The 16,022-nt window shown below is 49.1% G+C and overlaps 1 protein-coding gene across 4 annotated transcripts in view; it reads right to left on the bottom strand.

Moving 5' to 3' along the window:
* The window catches only part of Tmod1 (tropomodulin 1), a 70,415-nt gene that overhangs the window by 39,024 nt on the left and 15,369 nt on the right, over positions 1–16,022 (bottom strand). The window contains exons 2-3 of one of the 4 annotated variants that reach the window (XM_050156160.1): positions 13,357–13,474; positions 11,224–11,392 (exon numbers count right to left, since the gene is read on the bottom strand). In XM_050156160.1, the coding sequence (XP_050012117.1) occupies positions 11,224–11,392; positions 13,357–13,361 (174 nt within the window). In that variant the 5' untranslated portion in view covers positions 13,362–13,474. Of the gene's footprint in view, positions 1–8,106; positions 8,251–11,223; positions 11,393–13,356; positions 13,475–16,022 lie in introns of those variants that run through there. The other 3 variants (XM_050156161.1, XM_050156163.1, XM_050156164.1) reach the window with 3 other exon arrangements.

Consider the following 16,022-nt stretch of genomic DNA (forward strand, 5'->3'; position numbering starts at 1 on the left):
GAGTCCTCCCAAGAGGAGACTTCACAGAGCTTGATGCGCCCCTCCTCAGCCATCTGTCACAAGAGGACATAGTGCCAAGGCAGCTAAGCCCAAGCCAGAAAGGGATCCTCCATGACAACCCCCCCCCCAGATGCCAGACTCTGTTCTGGAGCTTCCAAGCCCCCAGAACACAAGGCTCTTATAGAAAAGATGGTTCTAGTACAGAAACCCTGCACTCTGCTGTGCATCATCAAACCAGCCTGAGCTAAGACAGCCGAGAAGGAGAGGGGCTGAGCAGCAAGTCAAGAAGTTCCTGTCTGGGGTGACGGAAATGTTTTGAAATTGGCTGTGGTGAAGGCTGGGCAGCTGTGAATAGACTTAAAAAAATGGAATCATCTACTTTAAATGGATAAATTGGACGATGTGTGGCTTATGTCCAAAAATAAATAAATAAATAAATAAATAAAGCTTTTTTTTTTTCCCCAATGAGAAAAGATTATCAAAATAGCCAAAGCAACAATGAACTCAAGCGATCCTGGGATGCTGAGAAGGGAGGCTGTTCTCAGGCTAGGGCCAGCAGGGACGCTGGGAATGACCGGATCAGAACCAGCTGGACGGGAAATACTGCCATATCCTCCATCCTAATGTGCTGTAGGAGCGAAACGAACCATAAGGAGATGGTAGAGAGAAAAAACTGCCAAATCACCTATCAGGTTTGCTGAGAATCAAAACTTGACTCTCAGACCCAGGTTAGCCAAAGTGGAGAAGAGCCCTCATCCCCATCTTGGTGGCTAGGAGAATATGTACGTTAAGATCACGTATGTGTAGAATATATCTTTCATTACATTTAACAAAAATGACTCAACAAACATTTACAGAATGAGCATTATGAATGTGTGTCCAGGCTATGTGCAGGTTTATAGAGTCAGGACCCAACCAGGTGAAGCAAAGAACACTGGGAGGTGATGAGGGTGGAGCGGATACAGAAGAGAAATCTCAATCATCTTGGTCAGTATCCTAAAGGGGTCACCCCACTGGACAGGGTGCCAGGCTGTAATTTACCACCTGTGGTGGGTGGTAGACTCCAGGAAGCCTGTGGGCAAGGGGAACCATTTGTCTTCCAAGGGATCTGAGTCCCATTCTCTTGAAGTATGTCTACAGTAAGCCTACAACACAAGAACTCTGGCTTTGCCACAGTGGCCACCATTTTGCCTTCGAAGGAAAAGTCCGTGTGGGTTTAAGGAATGGATTTGTAGGCTCTGATATCGGCTTACAATGACAGCTGGGACCCTTGGGAGCAGTGCAGACTGTGGCATGTGGCTTTTGAGCCCAGCTCCACAAACTGATGACGTGTACAACTTGTGTGGGGGGCTGATTAAACCTGCTTATTTTAATGTGAACTCTTTTGATTTGAAAACATTGACATGTAATCTCAACATTTGCAAAATAACATCCAGGACAAATAAAAAGTGGCCTCAGCCATGGGCTACCGGGTTGCCATGTCTGACCCGAGTTTGCTATCACACTAAAATCCCACATAGAGGAAGTTAGGACATCTCTTCTTGTAGTGTTCCACCCGCTCCTGGCACTGGGCTAGAGAAAGAGGTACACACATGGGTTTTTAATTAAAAACATTTTTAAGCTGGGCATGGCGGCACATGCTTTTAATGTCAGCAATGGGGAGGCAGAAACTGGTGGATCTCTGTGAGTTTGAGGCCAGCCTTGTTTACATAGCTAGGGCTATGTAGCGAGACCTTGTCTCAAACAAACAAACAAAAACAAACTAAAAAAACTAAAAACCAAATAAACTAAACACAGCTAAAACAAAACAAAACTAAAAAAAAACTTTAAAAAAACAACTAAAACAAACTAAAAAAAAAAAAACCAAGAATGTTTTTAAATGATAGAAGCACAAAGCTTAAAATATTTTTGGAAATAATCATAGAGGGGAAACTAACCACATTTCCTACGGTACTTTATTTTTTAAAATTATTATTTATTTTTAAGACAAAGTCTCAAACTTACTCTCTAGTCCAGGTTGACCTCAAACTAGCAATCTTCCTGAAGCAGCCTCCCAAGTTCCTGGGGTAACAGGTGTGTGATACAACAAGTAACTTATGTCTGGCCTTTAAAACATCGACTTCCGGTTACATAGTAGACTCAGGTGTGCAGCATCTTAGTTTGACCTTCACACCCACAAGCTGGAGCCCAGTCATCCAAAGCACAGCAGAGGGGCCATCTCTGGGACCTCACAGCCTGAAAACACCCACAAGCCTTAAGATGAAGTTTCTGCGGCCCACATTGTTACATGTAGTGAGGGCTGTATCAGGAACCTCCCAGGCTAGACCACTGCGGCTTGAGATGTGCATGCGCACCGTTGCCCCGGGACGAGATGTACTATAACAAAGGACTGCCAACATCTGAAAACTCTGTTAGGAAATCTAAAAAGATCCTCTGCACTAATGATTTCAGCCTTAAAAGCCCCAGGGCAGGCGGCCCACGTTTGCATACAAATGACACTGTTTATAACGAGTTTATAACGAGTGTGCTCAAGGATCTGCAGGGCTCTGGCGATGGATGGTTAGCCGTGCATGCACAGAATGGCCCTCAACCTGATTCTCCACGGCAACGAAAATAAACGATTCTATTACTTTTGCCAAAGAAATCAGTTATGTCTAAAAAAATAAATTGTGTGTGTGTGTGTGTGTGTGTGTGTGTGTGTGTGTGTATGGTACATGCACAGCATGCCTCTGTTGGTCTAGGTACTGCTCTATGACTAAGCCCCATCACTCCCCAAATTAAAGGATGGAGCAAGGGGTATAGACTCCAGGATGGGTGCTGGGAACACTGAAAGCCAGGAGGGGAGGACTTCACTGAGGTCACATGCTGGACACCCCAGGCCTCCCTTGACAAACAGGCCATCTTTCCTCCTCATTGTGCCCTAGGCCTACATCCTGGAAGCCAGGTGGGTCCCGCAGGAGAACTAGATCAGAAGCCAGGCTCTACTTCCGTCAAACTCTGGGCGGTGTTATGATGTGGGTCTGAGTCTCAAAAAGCTTAGAGTTTAGTCAGTTAACAAATTAAGCATTCAGGTGCAACAAACATTTGTTAGGTCCAAACTGTATGCCAGACAACATTCAGGGTTCTTTGTTTCTCTTTTGCTCTTTTTTGCTGCACACAAGTGCTGGTGTATGAATTGTGCGCATGTGTGTAAGAGGCCAGAGGCTGATGCTGGTATTCTTCCTCAGTCACTTCACTGTATTTTTCGAGACAGCAAGAACAGAAGTTTCTGTCCTGCCCAGTCCCACAGCTTTTCAATCCCAAAGAAACAAACAGAGGATTATATTAATTTTAAACTGTTTGACCTATTAGCTCAGGCTTATTATTAACTAGCTCTTATAACTTAAATTAACCCATAATTCTTATCTATGTTTAGCCACAGGGCTTGGTACCTTACCCAGTGAGGCACTCTCATCTTGCTTCCTCTGCATCTGGGTGGTGACTGCAGACAGAACCTTTCTTCTTCTCAGAATTCTCCTAGTCTGGTTGCCTATGCTCCCTATATTTCCTGCCTGGCTACTGGCCAATCAGCATTTCATTAAACCAGTACAAGTGACAAATTTTTGCAGGGTATAAGAGCATGATTCCACAGCAAGACAGGGCTTCTCATGGAACTTAGAGCTCATTTGGCCAGCTAGATTAGCTGCCAGCAAGCCTGAGGATCCACCTCTATCTGCTCCCCACTCCCCAGTACCAGTATTACAAGCATCCATGGTCAGACCTGTGGGTGCTGGGGATCTGAACTCAGGTCCCATGCTTGCACAGGAAGCACTTTATCTGCAGTGCCATCTTTCTAGCAGCCAAGATCATTTTGATATAATTGTACATACATATACATACATACATACATGTGTGTATGTTTGTACATATATATGCTAAACAAAAAAATAAAACCAAAACCTTGTCATATAGAGTAGAAGACGGGCCTGCAAATGGAGATACCTATGGCCCAAAGAAATACAGAAAGTTTGGATGTTTTTGGTTTGGTCCTGAGTGTATCAATAAAATGCTTCAAAACCAGGAGCTTGCACGTGAAACACCAGATTTCCTGCACCTTTCAAAAATTTTATCTGCACGACAAAACTGAACCTGTATGCTCATGCAGGCACCAATCGGCAGAGCCCAAAGCAGGTGTCCTTTAGACAAACTCCCACTTACCTACCTTAGTCCCTACCGTTCCCTGTTGTTTCTGACGTGGGTGTCAAAGTCAGTTACTCTGTCTGATTGTTTTGGATGTTGTTTTTCTTCCTCAAAGTTTATGGCAGGTGACATTTCTCTTTCTGTACAGTGAATCTCTTTATACACTGTGGACTTCATTGTGTACAAGTCTTTTCAAAGATGGGAAAAAATGAAAGATGAGCCGTGGAGGCCACTGACTTCTTTCTTTCCTCTTCACCCCCCACCGGATGCTATGAGTATCTCTGGTTTGCTGCCTGAGGGGCAGAAGTGATCAGAGGGCTGGGGGGAGGTGGAGGACAGGCTACGGTGAGAGGCTGGCTTCAGGCTTTCATCACAGAGTTATCTTTTCTTTTTAAGGAGGGTATGAGTCCAAGACGGTAAGGTTTTAGGATCTGTCCAATGTGGACAATGGGGATGTGGGTATTGTGGTTCATTCTCCTTCTGTTATTAAATATGTCGAAAGAGAAAACAGAAAACACCTGTGGAGGAGGTGCCATGCTGGGTGCAGCGAGGCTCCAGGTGTGGAGGGGGGTTGTCGTCTACAGAATGGGAGGATTTTCCACCTAACGTGTGAAGGACTCTGGTTCTAGTGGCTGTAAAGGGGGGGGGGGGGGGACACTGAGAAGCATGAGGAGTGGAGAAGGGTGAGGAAGAGGTGTCAGGAGACAGGGTGGGGTGGGGACACTGCGGCCTGGTCTGACTCTCATCCTCGCTGGCCAGGCCCCTCCCCAGCTCTGCACACACTGCTGGGCAGTGTTTCTAAGGATGAGAGCCTATTTTTAGAGGAGAGATTTATTTCTTTCCATTCCAAGTGTTTACTTCTGTCCTGGGCTTGCAATTCTCCCGGTTTGTGTTACAAGGGAGCATCACAGCCCCGTGGACCAAACTTGGCTGCTTCTGGGATGGTCAGGCGAGCCTGATCTGGGGCATGGGAGGATGTGCCATTCTGTAGGGTCAGACTCAGAGGCCCAGGTCCTCCCCATGACCCTGCTGCTGACCTAGGGGTGTGATCTTTGGGAAGCTTTTCCCCTCTCTCGGGTTCACAGTCTTGCCATTGTTGGTTTTCATCACCACCATGGTCATGAGACCTATGGAACTGGTATGATGGCTTGGTCAAAGACAGTACCAACCAAACAGCATGTGCCCAGGAGGATGCCACAATCAGGGTCTTTCTCCCATATTTTGTATGCATATTTCAGTGTATGTGTTTGTGTGTATGTGCATATACATGCATGTTTATACATGCACGTCTCTGTGTGCATATGTGCACATGTGTGTGCATGATGTATGTGATAATGCATATATTTGTGTATGTGCCTGTACATGTGCATGCATATATGTATGCATATACACCCCTTGTTTTTAGAACCTTTGACACATAAGCCCAGAAAGTATCTGCTGATTACAGCCCACCATTTAATAGCAGTACGGTTCCCCACATTACCCTAGCCCCAGTCATAGAATGGCACTGACTCCTGCCACCACGGGGCTCAACCACAGGATCTTTGTGGAGACTTATGACAATTGCCATGAAATGCGGAACCCCTAGCATGAGAAAGCATGTCTACAATGAATCATATTACGGCAGGCAGGCTGCTTCCACTAGTGTTTCTGTGGTGTTACTGTGTCACCAGGTCCCAACAGCTACTTAAAAATCAACGCTTAGACTCCAATTCCTTTATAAGGTTGGGATTAATCCACCTTCTCTCCTGTAAACAGCCTCTTAAAAATAGGCAATTTCCCCTCAACATCCCATTAGCAAGCAATATTAATAAATTATTTGTTGGCAGCCTCCTAATTTTTTTCTTTCTTTATTTTTAACTGTGTGTGTTTGTGTGTGTATGTATGTGTGTGTGTGTGATTGAATATGCCCATGCTGGTACCCTTTCCTGCCTGTTCCTGTATATGTAGAAGCTGAAGTATATATGGATACAGGGTTTCTTACTAAACGCGGGGCTCACTGACTGGTTAGACTGGCTGGCCAATAAGTTCCAGGAATCTGTCTTCCCCTTCCTCACTCTAAGCACTAGGAATTCAGGGGAGAGCCTCTCCTCCTGGCATTTTTATTTGGGATCTGGGGATTAAAATCAAGTTCTTATGGTTATGAGGCACTGAGCTACGGTAACCTAACCTTCATTCCTCTGAGCCTCAGTTTCCCCATCTTTTTGGTTTTGGTTTTTGTTCGTTTGTTTGAGACAGGGCATTTCTGTGAAACAGTCCTAGCTGTCCTGGTACTCACTCTGTATACCATGCTGGCCTCAAACTCACAGAGATCAGCCTGCTTATGCCTCCCAAGCGGTGGGATTAAGGTATGCGCCACCACTGCGTGGCTAGTTTCCCCACGGTCCATGCACCCTCTGACCCATCAACTGCAAAGGTCTGGGACTGGAGCAAGAACGCACTCACTGCTGGCTGCTGGCACCCGTCACTGGCCCTTCCCATGCTCATTTCTCCCACTGCCCAGCACAAAGGCGAAGGGAGCGAGGAGCTGGCTGGGCTGCAGCGCAGCACCCACTTCAGTGCACGGAGAGAAAGGGCAGGGCTGGGGAAATCAGTCAACAGCAGACACTTTTAGCGCATGAGGCATTCCTTTCCCAAGGGAGTCCAAGGGCAGCAATCTCATGATAAGCTCGAGTTTTTCCAGAGTGAGAGACACTAAGTTTCGAGCCTCTTTTTTTTTTTTTCTTCTAATGTGAACAAGTTTGGAATCCTCTGTGGCAACGCTGCTTTTCAAGTGTTCTACTCGACTCTGTCACATGACACAGGGGCTTAAGAGTTGCATAACCCCACACACCACTCTCTGAAGCGTTTGTTGCCATCAGGCACCGACAGGAGGGGCTCAGAAAATCACAAGTGGATAGAGTCCCAGGTGCTTTCAAGCCATCTGGACCAACTGGGTCTACTTCACTGAGAAGGGAACCGAGACCCAAACAGGAAAAAACCCAGGCCTGAGCCCGGGGCAGAGCAGGCCAGACACCACTATCTGTGTTTCCCTGATCTACCAGAAAGAAAGGGGATGGTTTACGTGTGCTGCTCCTGGAACCACAAAGCCACGGTACAACTGTGGCCCCAACTCTCTTCCTCCAACGTCCCATGAGGCCTTAGAAATGTGGCTAGGGTGTGAGACGTTGGACAAGTTGCCCTGCCTCTCAGAACTGGGATGACAAGGGCACCTGCCTCCCAGGATCATGGCGAAGCTAAGCAAGCTATATCTTCCAGGGCCTTAGAGCAGCGTGTGCACGAACTAAGTGCCATTCCATACCATCACACATAAATAAACGCGGGAGTGTGGATCTGCCCAGGCGCAGTGCCTAGACACTGAGGCCTCAGGAGCGGCTCTGCTTCTGATGGACATCGCTCTAGGGGCAGGCTCCTTTCCCTCTCTGGACTCTGATTCTGCTCTGGAAAGGGGGACTGGGCACCTGCTGAGCGCCCCTCCTCCAGGCCTGCATACCTTCAGCCTCTCCCAGAGTCCTGATTACAGAACTGGGCCCGGGCCCAGTGAAACTGGAGCTGGAATGTTTTGTTCTGGGATGGAGGGAGTCCCATTTGCCTTTCAGAACTCACTGTCTGGTAACTCAAGCAGGGGAGCCCATCCCAGTGAAGGGTTCATTGTACGGCTGGGACACTAACTCTACCGCGCCATCGCCCCTCCTCTTTGGTTTCTCTTTTCTTCTCCCTGAACTGAGAGAGAGAGAAAGGAGCCTTTGAAAAAAAGTCACTTTTGAAACCGCAGTAGCTGAGAATGGCAGGTCTCTGTTGCCTGCTCCAGGACCCATGCCTCTCTCCAGACTGCAATCTGACTCCTGGCACCCTGTTCCCTGACCCGGTAAGCTGGGCAGCAGTCTGAACCTCCCATTCCCTCCCCCTCCCTCCTGTGGTACCCACCAAGTAGCCTCTTTTCTGCCACCTTCCAGGTTGATCGCGCTGCCTGGTACAGAGGCCACACCACCTGCTATTTGAGTAGGGGACTCTCTGTGGGAGTTCTTTGTTGGTTTGGGGGTGAAGCGGGGTCCAAGCTAGCGCCTCACCACAGTCCTTGGAAACTAAAAATCGTGGTTCAGAGAGGCTCCGCCCTCCTGGGGCTGACACTGGGTTCTGACCCCTGTCATCACCTGCCCTATTTGCAGCCACAGCCTCAGCTGACCTCATCCCCACACTGCAGCTCAGGATCATGCCAACGAGCAAAGGGCCAGACACGGTAGGCAGGCAGGTGTCTGGAGTGCGGTGGGTGGTTTCACTGCTCCCGGGGAATGGTACAGATTCCACTCCCTACAGGGTACGTCTGTGGGGCGGGAAGCGTCCTTATCTTCAGGAAAAGCCTATGCCCACAGGAGCTCCCAGGATGCAAGGCTCCCACACGAACCCCTTTCACCTCCCATCTGGCCTAATACCTCTCGGGTTAGCACCCAAGCCACTAAACCACATGGAATCACCTCCCTTTGAGAGGCTCCCCAGGGGTCACCTTGCCACCTCCATTATGCACTCCCTTCCTTTTTCTAGTCATATATAACTTTCCGCAGAAACCACACTGAGACTCTTCCTCCCAGCAAACCCTGACACAGGGAACCACACTCAACTGGAATTCTTTGCTCTTATTCTTGACTTCAAAAACCTAGGGCGAGGTTCCAACCTCAACTGCTCTGTGGAAGCTCCCACCAGGAGGAAGCGATCCCCGCTCTGAGCTCCATCTGTTCCTAGGGTGTAATCCATTCTGCCCACCTGGCACACCTTGGGCCAACCAGAGGCAGTATCTGTGCCAGGCTCCAGTGATGGCACTCAGCACCAAGACAACTGTGGGCAGTCACATGGCTTGCATTCTCACTCTTAAAAGAGATTCCCTCTTGTGGTTCTATGGAACAGTGAGCTAGAATAGTTGGAACAGAAACTCAGGTGTTCCTTTGCTTTGCTTCCCATTGCTGTTTCCTCTGAATGGAGGCAGCAGGGGAGGAAAGCCCTAAGACCACCAAGGCCTCTTGCTAGCCACTTTGAACAGCCCCACCAAGGACGCAAATTAACGGGTGGAAGCATTGCAAACAGCAAGATGGGGGTACACTAGTTAGATGGATGTCTTTCAGGGGACCAGGCACCAGCACTTAAACAAGCAGTCTAAGCTATCCAGGAAGAAGTCTAGCCTGTAGATAAAAACGGTGCCTGAAACTGAGCCCTGAAAGGTCCAACCAACTTCATCGTTCCCCTGGTTGTACACAAGGCCTGGAGAAGGACAGACCACAGCCAGCCCAAGATCACATGCATCAAAGACAGGGCCCTGGGTGGAAGGTGGGGCATCTATAATCTGGCCTTGTGCAGTCCCTGCTGAGCCTTGCAGTGTTATAGCCAGGGGTGAACTTTGCAGTGTTAGCCAGGGGTGAACCTTGCAGTGCTAGCCAGGAGGTAGGGTCTTGCAGCACTGGGGCAAGGCTCCCTAGGAGTCTGCATGTTCTCCAAATCAGGGGCCTCATGTGGTGCTGTTTCCCTCAGAGCCAAGACCCACAGATCCAGGATTCAAGGTTGGGCACTGGAGCATTGGCCCACAATGTCACCCTTAGCGAACCATTAGCAACCGTTTTGCATCTCTTCCAAAGGAGCAAAGGTTTCTGTCACAGGACACACAATGATTCCACCGAGCAGGAGGTTAACACTGCCACCTGGCCTCTGGCTTTCCTTATGCTTCAGAATTAACAGGTGAGCGTGGGTGTGGGGTGGGGGCTGAAACTGACTACCACCTGCTCTGCAGCAGAGGTCCGGAAGGTCGGGGGCGGAGAACCCTTGGGGTAGCTCCTGGGGCTGCTGTGGTGAAGGCTGCTGGAAGGCGCCAACAGCCTAACCTGAGAAGAACTGTTAACACAAACCATTCAGGCATGAGGCTCAGGGTCACCCCATCAGGTCAAGAACCACAGCCAGCGGAGGTGCTTGCAAAGGGCAGAGGCTGTGCAGGATGGGTGATGGAAGAAGATTGTTAGAGATGCTGGCAGCCTCCTGCTGACTGCTTAGAGGAGCTGGGGCTGCCGCTGCCATGAGTATCCATCCCCTCCTCCTCCCCGAACATGTATGAGCACAGCAAAGCTCATTGACCTCTCACCTTCAGTCTTTTCATGTAGCACACACTGTATTCACACATTATGGTACTATTTAAATATTAATTTTCTATCACGGTGTTTAAGTAAATATCCCTGGAGATTTTTAGCCTTCCCTCCTGAACAGGAGGGATTTTTCTGTCATACAGAGTATCATGTTGGGCACAGTTATGACATGCTGTTGTCTTCATTTGCTAATAATTGCTCTGGTGTGAAGAGACACATTCAGGGGCCAAGTTAACAAAGAGGCGGGCTTGTCATGGGCAATTCTATGAGTCACCTTGCCTGAGCCGTGGGTTGCCAGGCGTTTGGTCGGATGTTATTCTAGTTGTATCTGGGAGGGTGTTTCTGGGGGAGATGAACATTTGTGTCTATACTGAGTCAGGCAGATGGCCTCTGTGACGTGGGAGGGTCCATCCCATCTGTCACAGGCCTAAATAGACCCTCCCCTAGGAAGGAGGATTGCCTCCTACCTAACGACCTCAGCTGGACCACAGTTTCTTGTTTGGGACCAAAAGCATCAGCTTGCCTAGGTCTTCAGCCTAAGAGCATTTAGGTCAGACTGGCATCATCGGCCCTCCTGGACTCCAGCTTGCTAAGTGCCCATCTCGGGGCTTGTCAGTCTCCAAAACCGTATGAGCCAATTGCTTATAAATCTCTCGGTAGGATATACATTTACTCGCGCACACACACAAGCCTTACTGGTTCTGTTTTTCTGGAGAATCATGAGTCAATACAACATTTTAAAAATAACCCTGCCAAGGCAACACCATCCCAACACACTGTCATATAAGGAGAAAGACACTGGTGGCTTTGAGAATGGCCCACCCGCCCCTCCCTCAAGCGGCTATCACACTGCCCCTCCACCAAGTTCCCGGGGCACTGACCCCTCCCCGCCAAGACCAGTGTCCCCTCTCCTGCTACTCACATCAGGGTCTAGCTCATCCAGCTCATTCTCCAGAGTCCTGAGCTCCTCCTCTGTGAGGGCCCCCAAGATTTCATCTTCATCCAGGTCACGGTATTTCTCCAGCTCGCGTCTGTAGGACATCGTGGAAGGGTGTGTCCTTGCCTTCCGAACTTCTGGGCTAACTGGTGACCTGCCAGAAAGAGGAAAAGCCCTTGAGCTAGCCCCCTGTCAGAGTTTCCCTCCAGCAGCAGGTGGGATGTGCTTAATAGTGGCTAATTTGAATTCCTCCTCTCTCCACTTCCCAGCAAAGGGCAAGCGCTGAAGGTGTGTGGTTTAATGATGTGTATTTTATTTCCTTGCTATGTGTGTGTGACATGGATGACTGCATCTGTGTGTGTGCGCGTGTGCGTGTGCGCATGTGACAGAGGATGGCCCCAGGTGCCAGTCCTGCTTCCCCCCACCTGTGAACACCAGGTTAGCGGCCTGCAGGTTTCAGGGTTTCTCCTGCCTCTGCCATGCTCAGCTCTACGAGGGTCCCAAGAATTTTCACTCAGGTGCTCCTGCTTGTGTGGCGAGTGCTCCACCCTCTGAACGTCTGCCCAGCGCAATGGAATACATTTTAGTTGGCGCCAGTCACCGGAAGCAAATGGGTGACTATCAACGGCGCGAGCACTTGACGGCGAATTAAGGAGTTCCGTTATTCTCCAGACAATCTCCCCAGTGTCCCAGTGGGAAGGGCCAGCAACTGTCAGATTAGTCTTTTAAAGGAGGAGGGTTAAGTGAGCACCCGCAGCGTGCAGGCACCCCACCTACCACATTTTCGTCAATCCCGACAGAAAGCATCCTATTGTAACTTAGGTTTTGATATCAAACACAGAGCCACCCATTAAGTCCCACACACGGGTTCTCCAGTTTGACACGCACGTGAGTATTCAGTGATATCTCCTTTCCTAGAGGACACTGGGCTGAGGGAGGTTCAGTGACTCACCTAACCCACCCCACCTAGAAGGGGTAGGTCAACAATTTGAACTCAGGTCTTCGGGCCCTCTAGCATTTCTGTGGTGGAAGCTTTTTCATGGATATCATGGTCAAGAGAACCACGGACCGGACCCCTCATTATATTCCCCGGGAAGAAGTGACTTATCCAGGGGAACCGAGTCTGTGCCTGCCACCCAGGCTGCTTTCTCCCGTTGGATGCCACCCAACACCCATAACATGACCGTTCACACCTGTGAACTCATTCTAGCTGGGGATCTTAAGTGAGATATTTTATCAATGAAGAAATTGAAAGATGGCCTTGCTCAGGTCCCTGAGAGCTGTGGGTGTTCCTCCGCCACACTGCATAAGCCCCCCTCTAGTCTGAGGGGGCAGCAAGGCCATGAGCTCTTCTCTCCCTTAGCCTGACTAAAATAATAACATGACAAGGCTGGCCTATCTGTCACCTCCCTGAGAAGTCCTGGCAATTTCTCAAGAACCTGACCTCACTGTGGCTCCAGTACCGGGTTCATGCCTCTTTGATCCATTTCTCCCATGCGCCCCTTGTTCCTTACCCTCAGGGCCGAGCTTATAGCAGGAAGCTTCTCATTAACACCATCCCAGCCTGCTTTTCTACTTGTCTCTGGTATCACCGAGGAGGCTTTGGACTTTTCTCCTCTTGGAGAATGCAAGCTGCTGCAGATTTCTGGCTGTGGGTCTGCCCCCCCACCCCACCCCCGTCTCCTATCCCAGAGAGAAGACTGAGAGAAGACAATCAATCCACTTAAATCCTGTGATTTGTTAATTAAGGAGAATTAAGGAGTCCACTAGCCACCAGAAGAAGCATCCACTTTGGAGAGCAGAGGCATATTTAATGCAAATCTGCATGTGTGGGCACATCCACAGGGGAAGGCAGAGTGAGTGGCAGCCACCTCCATAGGAAGGACAAGCTTCCCAAACTGAACCAAGCGCTGTCCTGTTCTCTGAGAAAGCCTCAGCTTCGGCTGAAGTCTTCCTTTGACCAGATCCCAAGAATGTAAAGCTCAGATCATAAATGCAACTCCCCCCATTCATTTCCATTTGCTTTGGGGTGACCTGCTATAGATGCGACTGCTGAATGCCCTTGCGCAGCAGCCTGGTACTGGAGGCCTAAAGGGATAGGGCCCACTGGCAGGTTACCTCATTCAAATGGAAGGCCCCACACCCAGGAGTCCATGGACAGCACAAATTGGACGCAATGGGTCATTCAAAAAAAGATGCCATGATGTTGGGGGCAGGCAGGGAGGTGGGGATAGATCTGGGAGGAGTAGAGAGGTGAATAGTATCAAAATAGACTGCATGAAATTCTCAAAGATCTAATAAAAATACCATATATAGTTAGGAAGAGGTGAGGCTTAGTTGGAAGTGGTTAGGGAATTGCCAGTGTCGCCTCCTGGAGGGACCAATTCTGGTCTTGTGGGGTGAGTTATTTACCACCAGAAGAGTTGTGATAAAAGAATAAGAATAAGATTGTTTAAATAAGCCCTTGGCCTTAAGATGCCCATCGCTGTGATAAAACACTGACCAAAAGCAACTTGGGGAGGAAAGGGTTTATTTCACCTCACCACTCTTGGGTCAGTCTCCCTCCTGAGGGGAGTCAGGGCAGGAAACCGGAGGCAGGAGCTGAAGCAGAGGCCATGAAAGAGTGCTGCTTACTGTGTTACTCTCCACAGCTTGTTCCTGCATATACATATATATATCCTAGGACCACCTGCCCACAGGTGGCACTGCCCACAGGTGGACTGGTCCCGCCCATATTAATCAATCATCCATCAAGACAATGCCCCACAGGCTTGCCCACCGCCCAATCTGTTGGAGGCATTTTCTCGGTTGAGGTTCCTCTTCCCAGATGACTCTATCTTCTGTCAAGTTGACGAAAGAGGCAGCCAGGACCCCGTCCCCTTGCTTTCTGGGCCATGGTCTTGCCATGTGATTTCTGCTTCGGCCATTCCCGCCCACCATGTTTCTGCGGCCATGTTACCATGCGGCCCAGAGGACTCTGCAGGGGAACGGATGGGGCTGCCTGACTCTGGATTTTCACCTTCAAAACTGTGCACTAAATAAAGTTCTTTGTCTTTAAAAGTACCCAGTCTCAGGTGTTTTGTCTTTGCAATAAAAAGTGAGGGTCAGACAGTCCTCAAAGGCTTTAAAATGTACCGAGTCCCACAAGACGTGGACAACAGGACTTCTCAAAACTTTGAATATACAGCTAGCTACACAAGAGATGTGTCCAGCAATAACGTGCAGTAGAGTCCCCAATTCCTTGTCATGACATGAGGTCTCTAAGACACTTCTCTACAAATCAGAATCTCGTGAAACAAACTTTGGAAAACACTATCTTAGAGTCACTTCCAGGTCACACTGGGGAGCCATCACACAAGAAGAGACGTCACAGGGACAGACGTCATCGGAACAACCTGAGAGCATCCAGACAGTGCTGAAACCTGGGAGTGTCCCACGCTTGTTAGTTTTCGCTTAGTTGACTCATTTTCTGGGGGCTTTTCAGTAAGACTTTAGGAGAAGAATCACACACACGTGGGTCCTAGAGAATGGGTGAGCTAGAACCCGCAAACATGGACAAAGGCATCCACGCGGAAGACAGCTTGGGCAGAAGTTGTTGGGGAAGAAGCCAGATGAGAGAGGTAGGTGGCAACTCTGGGACCTGCTGAAGGAGACTATCAGGCCCCAGGACGCCACTGGAGGAGACACCATCATCCAATTTCAGGGTTCTTCTTGTTGCATCCAGGGAAGTTATACTACGTCTCCACCCTGAGTTATTGAGTTCAAAAATCTCTACTTCATAGGGTTTTTAAAGCCCTTTTGAATGTCAAGTGTCTTGTGAAGATTACAGAGGTAAGGAGGCATTGTGTTAAATAAGCCAAGAAGAACAGAGAATTCTTTGTCAGCCTCAAGCTCCACTCATCTGGTTGGCTCACAGGATAGTTTCTACAAAGAAGGATTCTCCTCTGAGGGTAGGGCCTGGGAGGGTAGGGTCTGAAGGTGGAGACCAGGCAGAGTCAGAGGGACACAGACTCAGAGCTAATGGAGCCCACTGCAGGCTCAGTCTTAAAACACGGCTTGGATGAGATTGCATTTCATAATGGCTAATGCAATGCCTCTGTTGCATTAACAATGGAAGAATTGTCGGGGCTGGAGAGCCGCCCATCTGACTGGAGAGCTAGTTTTGATGTTAGGCACCACGGCAATAATCATTAAATCCTTGAGGCCTCTGTTCACTCAACTATACAATGACAGAATCAGATCAAATAGGTGGCTTTGAAACTGTGCCCAGAGATCTCTGAGAAAGTGTCTCCAGATGCCTAGAGGAGACCAAGGGCTAAGAGGGCTCACCCTGACCTTCCTTGATGTGTGTGCTTAGGATCATTGAAAAGCTCGCTGAAACAAAGGATCAAATGCAGAGCTGTGATTCACTGGGCTATAGTAGTGCCAGGACTCGCCCCATAGGATGCTGCAAGAAAGAGTATTGTCAGGCCGCCAAGAGGGCAGTCCAGGGCTGCAGCACAGACCATGCCGGCTCACGTGGTGCCAGGCACTAGAATGTATTTGCTGAAGCTGCAGGAGCCCCCACTTCTCTTCTTGCCCCCCCCCCACTATCACCAGACCATAAGGGCCCTCCGAGGAGACTTGTGTTTTAATTGCCTCTGTCCTCACAGCTAAGCCCTGGGCCTGGTACAGAAGCGCCATCAGAGGAACAGCACCCTTGGGCTCCTGACCTAGTATCCTTGAAAACTCAGGTAAATGCCCTGTCTTCTTAGAGTCTCTGGTTATTCATCTTTTTAGGGAAG

The sequence above is a fragment of the Alexandromys fortis genome, unplaced genomic scaffold (genome assembly GCF_014885135.2).
Source record: "Alexandromys fortis isolate MF-2015 unplaced genomic scaffold, M_Fortis_MF-2015_v1.1 scaffold_92, whole genome shotgun sequence".
Taxonomy (NCBI): Eukaryota; Metazoa; Chordata; class Mammalia; order Rodentia; family Cricetidae; genus Alexandromys; species Alexandromys fortis.